Source organism: Maniola jurtina, chromosome 6 (genome assembly GCF_905333055.1).
Source record: "Maniola jurtina chromosome 6, ilManJurt1.1, whole genome shotgun sequence".
NCBI classification, from domain to species: domain Eukaryota; kingdom Metazoa; phylum Arthropoda; class Insecta; order Lepidoptera; family Nymphalidae; genus Maniola; species Maniola jurtina.
In genome coordinates, this window is record NC_060034.1 from 4,493,597 (window position 1) to 4,506,329 (window position 12,733).

At 37.3% G+C, this 12,733-nt stretch overlaps 2 protein-coding genes across 3 annotated transcripts in view; one reads left to right on the forward strand and one right to left on the reverse strand.

Annotated features, from left to right (window-relative positions):
• Positions 1 to 3,165, forward strand: part of LOC123866194 (zinc transporter 1) — a 35,212-nt gene extending 32,047 nt beyond the window's left edge. The window contains exon 11 of the transcript XR_006796154.1: positions 1,021 to 3,165. The gene's annotated coding sequence lies outside the window, so the exon portion shown is untranslated. The remainder of the gene's footprint in view (positions 1 to 1,020) is intronic.
• Positions 3,166 to 3,359: 194 nt separating this feature from the next.
• LOC123866191 (glutamate receptor ionotropic, delta-2) lies at positions 3,360 to 11,164 on the reverse strand. 2 transcript variants are annotated; one of them, XM_045907594.1, is made up of 9 exons: positions 11,029 to 11,164; positions 10,531 to 10,610; positions 9,641 to 9,829; positions 8,983 to 9,146; positions 8,259 to 8,428; positions 6,554 to 6,747; positions 5,057 to 5,349; positions 4,533 to 4,716; positions 3,360 to 4,190 (listed from the first exon to the last, which is right to left on the reverse strand). In XM_045907594.1, exons 1-9 carry the CDS (start codon positions 11,099 to 11,101, stop codon positions 3,912 to 3,914), a joined length of 1,626 nt encoding a protein of 541 aa, XP_045763550.1. In that variant the 5' UTR covers positions 11,102 to 11,164; the 3' UTR covers positions 3,360 to 3,911. The 2 variants fall into 2 exon arrangements, with proteins under 2 accessions (XP_045763550.1, XP_045763549.1); XM_045907593.1 differs by having other exon boundaries at positions 10,531 to 10,616; positions 11,029 to 11,125.
• Between the last annotated feature and the right edge of the window lie 1,569 nt (positions 11,165 to 12,733).

Sequence of the window (12,733 nt, forward strand, 5' to 3'; positions counted from 1 at the left end):
TTTTGATGAAATTTGGTACAGACATGGGCTACATCCCGGCTACTTTTTATCTCGGAAAATCAAAGAGTTCCTGCGGGATTTAAAAAACCGAAATCCAGGCGGGTGAAGCCGCGGGCATCCTCTAGTAAATAATTATAATCACTGATAATATCGGTCACACATTATAAAATTATTTCTTCAAGAAAGTCCTTACCTTACCTGTTTTTAAGCTTCAGTGTTTTTGGGTCTGGAAAGTGGTTGCAGGCCTGCGACATTTTATTGATAAAGATTTGATATATCTTCTTAAAAGTAGGTTCTAACTATCAGGGAAAGAAAGTTTAGAATCGGCTCAGTAGAGATGATAACGAACGTAAAATTGTTATTCGCTATGGAACTACTGATTTCGCTATGGAACTACTAATCTTGAAGCCGGCGATGCCTGATTTGAACCTCTTCTAAACGCTCACAGAACATTCAATAATTTAATCATTCAAGATTCCTCACGTTGTCTTTTCTCTTGTATCTTTTACGTATGTGTGGCGAGTTGTGTTTCCATTCAAAAATATTGTACTCAATATAATGTAAGGTAATTGACTCGACACGGATTCCACGTGTGTTGACTCTTGACACATAAATAAGGTTATCTTATCGGATTTATTTATATCTAACACGCGCAGGCTGCATAAGATAAATAAATAGGTTTTATCGTACCTACAAAATTATTTGTGATAGTAAAAAGGCTATACGCAATGCGTGTTTTAATCTACTTCCTTGGGGTGGATGGTTCCCACAATTCGGCATGTATTTTTGTACTATAAAAATCCTCCCTGATGAAGCTCTGGTCTCCTAAAAAAGCGGTTACGTCAGCACATTTTTGACACCTACGTTGCGTTGCGGTCGATGTGTGCGTGCGCACTCACTTGAACATAGCTATACGGTATTCGTAAAATAGACCATCTAATACAGCCATTATTTTTTCAATCAATCAGTCATTTATTTGCTCTAAATGCAGGTTAACAAAGAAATTACAATTCATTTTAGTATCACCACATTTGCCATGCAATGGCATGGCATGCAGTGACGTGGCGTTTCTTTCATCTGAGTGAGAAATATGAAACTCATCGTGATATATTATAATGGACACTGTTGAATGAAAGTTTAAAAAAATTGTGATGAAGATTTCTAGTTTTAAGTAGTTGCCAAGGATGGCTAGCGTTATTGTAGGATTGTAAGTATTTGCGGGTAACTTTGCAATATTGTATAAGTTAGGGCTGCCACGGATGTAATTTTTTTGACTCTTACCACAGCCAAATACCTAGATAATAGAATGAACTAGACAGGTTTGTTATTTACTCACAAAATGTAATATGTAATAAATATCAGTCATTTTACAGAATCGGGACTAAATACTAAGCTGGAGTTACCTTGTTAACATTTGAATTGGGTAGTAGGAATACATTACGTAGTACATATTTTAAATTCAGTATGAAAAAAGTGTCGAAATAAATCGATTTATAGTACTCAATATTGTATTATGTGCTATTATTACAGTGAAAAATAAGTATCTATGTATCTTTTAATTGAATTCCGTTATGCGTACTGAATTAAAGATTTAAAAAAAATGAACTGGAATGTGGCAAACCATAATAGTGAATTACAAGTTAGTAAAAACTTTTTATATTAATTAAAATATATTCATTTTGGCGCGCAATTTTTGAGTTTCCTTTATATGTGTAAAGATGTGAGTGTATGAATTCAGCATTATAAATGAGGCTTTCAAATTGAAATAATTTACATATTATTTTATATTAAAATACCTATTACCATTACGAAAACTTGGATGCAAATTTTTTAAATAGACTTATTTATCACTTAAGTATTTAAACTGTATTCACAATAATATTATTACTTACGGATTTATTCAGAAAAACAAAAATAAACATATAAGTTCTGTTAAAAAAGAATACTTCTTGTATATAAAATATATACATAACCAGGATATCCGGTGCGTATTCTTCTTATTTTATTGTCTTTCAGACAATATTAACGCGTTGGACGTTTAAATAATAATAATAAAGCAAACAATATTATGAACTTTGTCTTGCCGAAATTTCCATCCAAATTTTTATTGAAAGTGAATTTAAAACTTAGCATTTTCTTAGTGTTAAAGTTATATATTAAAGTAATGGTAAACTTTACATGTTATGAATTAAGTTATTGATTTTGTTACGTATAAAAATGCGTAGAAACAGAATATATAATTTATCAAAATGGTATAGTTGGTTTTATATGGTGATTTTAATCACTATATAACATTTTATACTTGGACATGTGTGTTATATAACGTGTTACATGTCTGTTTAATATTTCTTGTTATGTTACATATATGTAAATGTTATATAACAAATGCTGTATTTAATGTTATATAGTCTAAATTCATCATAATAGTTAAAAGTAACAGGCATTTTGCATGGCTATTAGTCGATGCTCAATATAATATGAGCACCGAATTCCTTGCCCGCTTATATCAGTCGCGCGGACAAAGAATGGTTTGATGGTAACAACGTCGCGGTACAAATTGTAGGCGCGACTGACGTCAGCGTTCTGTACCTTTGTATTTATGTACAAAGTGTAAAATATTGTACATAGAGGCACAGCCTTTATTTAGATTATTATTTCACGCCTGCTCAAAGATATTTTGTTTTATTTACAGCTTCCTAGCACCAAAATTGTGATGACATTGCGATTATGGTAATTATTTAGGCCGCATTCGCACGAGAGCTTTTTTAACGTCCGTTGAAAAAGCGTTCAAATAGAACAAATGCATTCGAAGTATCTGTTCACACGTCAACGCTTTTTTAACGCTTTCTTTGTATTATCAGCGCAACGACGGGTTTTAACGCAACGTTTTTTTAACGCTCGTGCGAATTAGGGCTTATTGTCTGAATTAAGCAAAACTTGTTACAACTATTTATTTTATCCAATCACTAAAGTGTCAATAAATTACAATTAATCTGATGTCATAGGGTTGCAAATAACAATAACAAAATTTCTTTCGGCAGGTGAAAAATAATTGTTTATTTATATTGAAAATTAAGTTAATATTGAAAAGATGTTGATCTTGGTTTGAATGTTAATGCAATTGTGGAATGTATTTTTCACAGTTAATAAAAATATATAAATGAAACTAGTTTTGTTTTTATTTTCTACAGCTTTTATTAAACTGCTCCGATTTTATTTCAGTAAGGTACATTTATTCTACTTATAGAACGTTGGTATATTTAACAATATATTGTAAACTAATACAAGTAGGTATGGTGATAAAGTCTAATTTACTACGTAAAAACTCTTTAACTTTCTAATCTTGATTTCTACTTGGTAATAATAATAATTTAATAGATAAATCTTAAATACTACTACAATTTCTTTTATAATTTGTACCTTTATATTTTAAGAGGTATTTTCATGCTTATCTTTATCTGTTGCTTAAAATAAAATATGTATTTTTATTAGCGTCTGATGACGATCTCTGGTGGATCTCTTCTAACAAAATGTTGCGGCATCGACGTCACTGGCAGGCGTCAAATGTCAGTACCTACATATTTGCCACGGGTAGCCTTAAAGTAGCTCTATTTTTCTTTAACTTTACGTCACCATAACCTAGTATTTGAGATATCGTCGATTCAGGATCAAACCGAGCGTTACCTTACTCTGGTTCACTCTGGTTTTGTACAACTGAATTAGTAGGTACTTTTAAAAGTACCTCCTACTGTCTATAAATGCGCCCAACATACTCGTAATATGGTTCATAAAAATTATTTAGTGTGGACACTATGTTATACCCTAAAATAGACGTGTTTAATGTTGTTATATTACAATACAAAAGTTTTATAACATGTTATACTAACTGGATGCATGTCACATGTCACAGTTTATCTATAGAGAAAAGCAGATGGCGTCCTAACAGGAATCAGTCGCACGTCCCCAGTTACATTATTCACCACATAATATTCTCTGCCGTTTATAATCTCCTTCTTGGATTCCTCGTTGAATTTGTATCTGTTACGGGGGTTGCCAAACAAAGAATCATAGGGTGGAGGACGACTGCTGTCGTAACTTTTTGGTTTGACATTTTTGTTCTTACGCTTTTTGGTTTTCTTTCCCTTGTCTTCTAGCTTTGCGTCGACCTTTATGTAACGTTTGAAGATCACCTAAAAAATTAATATTGAATAAGTAGATAGGTAGTTATGAGGGCTCGTGAGATGAGACGCACGCTACCCTACGAGCCTTCTCAGTCAAGCAATACACCAAATCTTATGCCCAAACACTAATCTAAAACAAATTCTTTCGCCGAGGTCGTTTGTCTGTGTGCGCTTTTCTAACTTTCAGAAACTAGGTACTATTATACCGATTTTCATTAAGTTTTCAACTGTGGATAGACTAGCAATCCAGCGAATAGTACGCGAAAGATCGAGATGGCAGATTGGCAGCGTCGCGGTGAAACTGTATGCTAATAGGTGCCTACGGCCTACCTACTTAGCAGTGTTACTTACTTCTCCAAGAAATACAGCAATGGCCGCCGCTAAGCCTGTCACCATGATAAGGTAGGTCATCATGAGATCGCTGTTCCGGAGCTGCCTGTCTTTGGATTGCAAGTCGAGCGGACATATCTTAGTGCTGGGCAGATCGCGATGCTCCAGGAATCTTACTATGCCCGATTGAATTAGATAGGAGAGCCTGCAACCACAATTCTTTATGAAACTATTAAAATTTCGGCCTTTTTCCTGCATCTTATTTAGGTAAATACTTGTAATTGCCTGCCACTAAATTTCTTTTGCAATAATTAATGAAATTATTTACCTACACTCATGATGAAACCGATAGATTATATGTTTCGGGTTTTCAAGAGGGAATGGAGTTGAATAAAAGAAGTGTGAAGTAAGTACCTACCTAATCTTCTAAATTGAATATTTGGCTACTTCTAGTTTTCACGCATTTGTGGAGAAAAAGGATTAAAAATACTACGCCTTTGTACGATGGGCTTTTAAAGACTGTACCGAGATGTGGGACAACTTACACCGTATCAAATAGTATCTTGAGGGTGCTGTTATTGGGGTAGGCAAAAGCGCGGCGCCTCTTCATGAAGGCGTTGGGCGCGACGACGTAGGTGCAGCGCTCCGTCTCCTCCACCCCCTCCCGCGCCTTCTGCAGGTAGTCCGCGTACATGAGCTGCTCGATGCCGGTTTGCTCCTTCACCAGCACTGCTCCCCCGGACACCATTGGCAGGAACTCCTGGTCGTCGACTGGGGAACGGAATTGGGCTCGGCCGTTTGTCAGCATTCGGCTCAAGTAGTAGAGGTCTTCGTCGGGCTGCGAAAAGGATAAAACAGTAAAATGGATCCAGAGAGTAAAAGCTTTCTTAATCTTTACTGTAACCGGCAATTTTTTTCACATAAATATTAGTAGATAGCTTATATTCAACAATCATTGTGACTTAATCCTCCCTCAAAGCTAATTTATGCACAAATCATTCTCGATAGCTAAAAAATTTTCAAAAGAAAAATAAAACCGACTTCAAAAACCAAAAACACTAAAAAGTAGAAAATAATTTTTGTTTGGCTACACATGTAATGTACCTAGGTATGAAGTCGAGCGAGCATATTAAAACAAAATTAGAAATCCAAGAGTGAAGCTCGCCCGACTTCATACCTAGGTACATTACATGTGTAGCTAAACAAAAATTATTTTCTACTTTTTAGTGTTTTTGGTTTTTGAAGTCGGTTTTATTTTTCTTTTGAAAATTTTTTATTTCACAATTTTTAGTGGCCCCACTGTACTATAATATGCTATGCCCAGTTAAAACCCTACTGTTTACTAAGCTATTACAGTGATCGCGAGCAATTTGCTCTTATTCATTGAGGAGTTCTGTTCTCCATCTCCGAAGATATTCATCAGATCTTCACCAAATTTATATGGGACCACCTGCACAGTATACCCTTTCAAACAAAAAAAAAAATTTCCAAATCGGTCCAGGGGTCTTTGAGTAATCGGGGAACATACATAAAAAATAAAAAAAAAATAAAAAAAAAAGATCCCGACGAATTGAGAACCTCCTCCTTTTTTGGAAGTCGGTTAAAAATTTAAAAAACCCCCGACACAAAAACCTCTTTAACAAAATTAGAAAAGAGCTGATAACTTTCAAACGGCTGAACCTATTTTCTTCGATTATAGCTAAGAACACTCTCGACTAAGCCTTCTTTCAAACAAAAAAAAAAAACTAAATTAAAATCGATTCATTCGTTTAGGAGCTACGATGCCACACACAGATATACAGATACACACGTCAAACTTATAACACCCCTCTTTTTGGGTCGGGTGTTAAAAAAACCGTACTCCAATTCTGACTCCATGTGGATGTTTAATAAAGTTGTTTGTCCATTTGGTGGAATGAAACATGGTCATCAAACATTTCGCCATTTTGAATTTATAGCGGCATCTAAAATTGGTTAAAGACTACTTAGTTAAAATGCAGTGCAAGGAGATTAACTAGTAGCTAAGCATAATATTATCTTACATTTTTAATGACATACTGCACGGTCCCCCCTTCAGAAGCAACCCAGCGGTAGTTTTTCTTATACAAGTCTTCAGGGTTCTCGATGTCTAGTGTGAACTTGGAGAGAGTAAGGAATGCCGTCAGGTTGGCCGTGTAGAATGCTGACAGCAGGATCACAAAGAGCCACCATGTTGCGAAGAGGACCCGCGTGGTGTCTACAAAATATAAGGTACCTACAGTAAAAAGAGACTGAACGACAGTCGAGGGAATCTGTCGCCATAGAAATACTGTTCTTTAAAACTACGCGGGAAGGTTAACTAATGAACCAATAGTGCATCTACACGAATACTAAAACTTGTGCCAGTACGTAATGTGCGGGGCGTCCCCCCACCCTACACCCCGATGGCCGTCTCGGACTGTCGCGTACTATACTTAGATAGCTACTACAAATAGGATAGTAACTGTGATTAGAACCTATACATACAAAGTACAAATCCTTTTGGATTCAATAACAGCTAGTCCACATCAGGCATCAGCTTCTGATTTGTTTAGTGGTTTAGGTTCTGGTCTGAAAACTACGGTCCTTATCTACTAATTGGGCCCGTAGGTAGGTAGGTATGCGACTTGAGATGGCTCGTGGGGTAGGTTGTGTGACAGTGACGTTGAACTCCTTGATTAATTGCGTCTTTACCCTGCCGCAAGCTTTCTCACGAGCCGTCTCAGTGAAATCGTGGGTATAGATAGATAGATAGATAGATATACGTATAGTTTTGGACAGAATGTAGAACCAGTGTCCTGCTTAGGCTGAAAGACGAAACTGTAGTGCCTACTTATCTACTCCTATTAATCATCTGGACTTAGACTTTAAAGCAGCTGGGATATCGATTTTTTAATTTGTAAAAAATAATGGACTAAATCCCTACGAATGAGTAATTATTCATAGTACATCATTAAATAATACCCCATAATAGTTACCTATGACTCGATAAAATCATTTTCATGTAGTACAAATACTGATTAGTAGATACGGAATGTCCACATTAGAGGGTGTGACTAGAGGGTGATAAATGACGCCGGTCGCCATTAGCGGCCGATACCATCACCCTTTGATGGAATTGACTGCTGGATTAAAGCTTTGAGCACACGTGTAAGCTTTGATTTAGGTACAAACTTTAACTGAGGCAAGCTCAGATTGACCTTTGCTATTTAGATGTAAGTAGGTACGCATCTATACTAATAAATAAAATTGGAGTGTCTGTCTGTAATTTTGAAATAACTACCTCATATTAAGCTCATATGGTTATTTGAACGATACCAACACCGAATCACACGTTTTTAAAATTTTTGTCTGTCTGTCTGTCTGTCTGTTTGAAAAGGCTAATCTTTGGAACGGCTGAACCGATTTTGACAGGATTTTCACAGACAAGTAGAGGATTGACCAGGGTGTAACATAGGCTACTTTTTTAACCGACTTTCAAAAAGGGAGTTGTGTTTTTCTACCTATGTACACCGAAATCTCTGAGATTTCTGAACCGATTTGCGTATTTTTTTTTATCGATAGAGGAACTTTGCGACATTGTTTCATAAAAAATTTGGATTCCAACTCCTCAATCCTGATGCTGCAGGGGATCTGACCAATCCACGCGGGCGAAGCTGCGGGCATCAGCTAGTATTTAATAAAACTTTCCAACATGATTTCACTTCAAGAGTAGCCAACCATACATACTAGCCTCAGGAGCCAGAGTAGTCCCTTGCTTGATGAATGCGCCATACACGAACCACACGCTTGGCGACAAAGAGATCGGCTGCTCGTGGTCTCTGATTAGCTTCGAGCGAATCCATGTGAGGAGAGTTATACAAGGCCCGTATACTAGAACTGCCGCTAGGATTAGGTACCTGTACAAAAATAAAACGCATTAGTAGCCAATGGTTACTACAACACCGGTTTTCTAGAGTCTGGAGATTAGGGGTGAAATCTCGGGGCACGTACAAATTTTCGGAGTAGATACTCGTATGTGCGTTTTTAAGCAATTAAATACTAGGTAACTTAGCACTTACTGTAATAGTGAAGGAAAACTTCGTGAGGAAACCTGCACTTGAATCTGAAAGTTCTCCATAATATTTTCGAAGGTGTGTGAAAGATTTCACGTGGTAGACGCTGCGGATGAATTCTACGACAATGTACCTACTACGCATCGCGGCATGTGAATCGCTTGAGGTACAACGACGTTCTTGCGATGCGCCGCGCACCGCAAGTATCAAAGTCAACGTCAAAGTCAAAATCATTTATTCAAAGTAGGTACATTTGTACTCCTTTGGATGATCCAAATGGTTAAATTTGTAGGTACGATATAGTGGTGATAATTAATTACGTAACTTAAAACTAAAGCTACGTGGGTTCCAAACGCGCCGTATTGCACAAGGGTCTATAGTAAGTAGTGGGTACCAACCAAACATATGTAGCGAAAGGTGCCAAGAGGCCAGAGCCGGCGGCCGACTCCTTGGGTCGTTTAAGCATCATCATCCACACGCCTTCGTCCAGGTCGTTGGAGAACGTCACGAACTTGTTGTATTGCACGAGGATCGGTATAAACGCCGCCGCCATGTCTACCTTCTGTGTTCAAGGAAAAGTAACTAAGTATCTATATCTAATATGCAAAATAAACTTAGTTTTTTTGTGGCTATTCACGACAGGAAGTAAAAGGTCTTCTAGATGAAATGCGTAAGAGGCGCACTATCCTTACCGTGAACTGACAATGAAATCATGATACAAGTGGAAAACCTAAATCCAGAAGGTCTAAAGCGCCGCGAAAACATCTTACGCATTTCTCTGGGAAGGATTCTGTAATCCATACCAATATGTATTGTAAATGCGAAAGTGTGTCTGTCTGTCTGTATGTTACGTTTTCACGGCTCGAAACCCCTGAACCGATTTTAATGTTTGGTACAGAGTTCTAGTATATATCCCGGAAATTAACTTCGGCGACTTTTTATTCCGAAAAAGCAGAGTTCCCACGAGATTTTTAAAAACCTAAGTCCACGAGGACGGAGTCGCGGGCATCATCCAGTTTCTATATAGGTATATTTTAATACATCCGTGTAACATACGCTGCTATTAACAAGTCCGATCAAAGAGTCCTCAGGCCTGCGCCCTCCCAGCTCGAAGTTCCGTTCAGGCACCACCACCTCAAAGGTAAAGTTGAACCTTTGTCGCAGAATGTTGACGAGAATGAACGCCACGCCGCGGCCGTCGAGGGTGCCATTTTCAGATCCTTCCGCCCAACTTAGTGGGTAATTCTAGAAAAAGATTTTAAGCCTATAGCTTTTTACTTAGTTCAGCTATTAAACCGACCAATGACCGATTATAAGACCGACTTGGGTTAAATTAAAAGAAATTGTGTTGTGCAGTGTGAATTTAAGTACCTTTTCCCGCCTGATATCTATCGTACTAATACGAACAAATAAATAAGTATATAATAAAGTACCTATGTGCCAAGGTGGTAGACTATGGTCAAAACCCGTCTCACTCTGAGCCGGTCATGGGTTGATCATGTGTTGTGTTGTACCTATACTTAGGTAAAATCGGGAATTCAGGAATGTATCCCGGTCCTTAACAAAGCCTCGCTGTCCGTCCGTCTGTTAGCAACGGGTTGTATCTCGTGAACCGTAAAAGGTAGAGTTGAAATTTTCACAGAATGTGTATTTCTATTGCCGCTATAACAACAAATACGGTACTTAATGAAAATTTAAGAATAGCCGCCATGAAAAGTAATTTCCTGTGCGATGGTACGAAACCCTTCGCGTGCAAAAACGACTCGCACTTGACCGATTTTATTTTGCCATGTAACTCAGCGCTTTACTTACTATGATCGATCCTGGACACATGGAGGTAAGAGTCCAGGATCGAACCCTGGACGCCCCGATAAGGGCCTACTTAACCACTATGCTATCTGCACCGCGCTCAACTTTGTATAGGCCGTACTTAGGTAGGTACTTACATTGTATGTCCCTATTTTGAGGTGCTTGCCATTGATTGCATTTTTCAATTCCTGAATTTCATTTTGGCGAGCCGTTAACTCTGTATCTAAAAATTCAAATGCACAGAATTTTATTAAGAATAGGTATTTTAATTTAAGTTCCACTAGCAATAAAATTTATAGCAAAATGACTCCTGAAAAGTTTTGTTGCTAATACCTAGATAGTTACTTATATACTTATAATCAAAGAACAATTTTATCAAATTAAGAGCCAATCAAACCCCTATATATTAGGTATAATATTAGTACATAACTTTAAAACTTTAAAAAACGTTTAATTTTAAATCAGCCTAACAAATCGATGAGTAACTTGGTTACGATAATTTTTTACCTATTTATTATTTTTAACAATTTTTTTTTTTTGGTACCTATTTAAATAATATTTATTCTAATTATTATTTATTTTTGCTAAACTATTATGGTTTTATTAATTTATATAATAAGACTGAAAGTATTTACCATCGAGTGAACTGCCATAATCGCAAACGCTTGCATTGCATAACGTTGAGAGTATAAGCTCAACACCCGTCATGTGGCGAGGCGAGCGAGCGTTATGTATGCCATTCAAAGGTTGGAATTGAAATACTAAATCGCGTTATGGTGGTCAGTGATGCTCAGTCGTGACCAAGTAAGCGCGGGAGAAGACATCGGCACTATCATCACTTCCCATATAACTTACCCATTATAAATGCTAAAAGTGTTTATTTGTTGATTTGTCTTTCAATCACACCGCAACACAGCAACGGATCGACGTGATTTTTTAGGATAGATAGTCATAGTCCTGTAGTGACAGTTACTTTTCATCAGGCAAATAAAGAGTTTTTAAAAATCTAAATGCATTTTGACCAAGCGGTCAGTTATATTGGCAGAGCGGTACGTATAATGTCACCTCCCTCTTGCTGGAAGTCCAAGTTTTTTGTTAGAGAATGGTCGCGGTGGTGTGGTGGTGACACAGGGTTGTGTCACCCGATGTAATCGGTGCGACGATGCGCCTTGAACACTGTCCGATCACGATATTTTATTGCGAGCTAGGATTATGTGGATATGCCAGAACTTTGATTAAAGGTGCCCACGCACTCGAACTGAACTGCAGCGGAACTGCGCCCCGCGGCAGCGCCCCGCAAGATATTCTCTCTAGCCGTACCTACCTAAAACTTAGGTACACTTTTAGGTAGGTACGCGCTTCTCCATACAAACGTTAGGTATAATAATAGGTATGCCTATTAGTCATTCCATTATTTATTATTCTAGATCTAAAACTAAGCCAGATAGGTATCGTTTTATCGATGGCCACTAGAGCAGACGTGTTCCTTAGTGGAAACCGCGTACCAGCAAGCGCAATGTGGGACGACGCGACGTCCAACCAGCTGGACTAAAGTCTAAAGTCTAGACAGACGGCGAAGTAGCGCGAAGTGATTGGATGAAGAAGTTGGAAGACCGTGTATGGTGGCGCGCTCTCTGGGAAGGCCTATGTCCGGCAATGGATACAAACAGATTATATTAGTTATGTATTGATACTGATACGGTCAATATAAAATATTATTAGTTAAACTACCTAATAGATAATGATTTAAGACTTTGTTGAATGGATGCTCCTATAGTTAAGTACCTACCAACTGAATAAATTAACCGACTTGGTTTTACGTTAGATGTGAGAACTTTTTGCTGAAGAAGAACTGAGTTGCGAGGCTTGGATTTTGTAAGTAGGTACCCAGTTAGATAGGTTGGGTTTGATGGGATCTTTATTAAACCACTGGTATGTCCGCTATCTTGTTATTTAAATAGACTTCAATGTTGCCTTAATAAGGGTAGGTAGGTAAAGGTTATGTAAATTGTTATCACTACTCGCTATAGTTGTCCCATGTGCGCGCTAGTTTTCAAGGTCTCATTACCAAGAATAACAATCATTTTACTTTTAAAGAAAAGCGTACGTCTACTCAATTGATCTAGATATTATGTCTATATGTAATTTGTTATCTTATAGATATGCACTGACATAGGAAATTACCAACTAGGTTATTACCTTTGATTATACCTATTGTATGTTAATCAAAGGTTACCTACTTATTATTGTTAGGAACTGTATGTATGGTCCATAGAAGTAGGAAGTACTAATTCTTATTAGTACCTATGGACTTTTTAAAAAATATAACTTTGCTAGAGT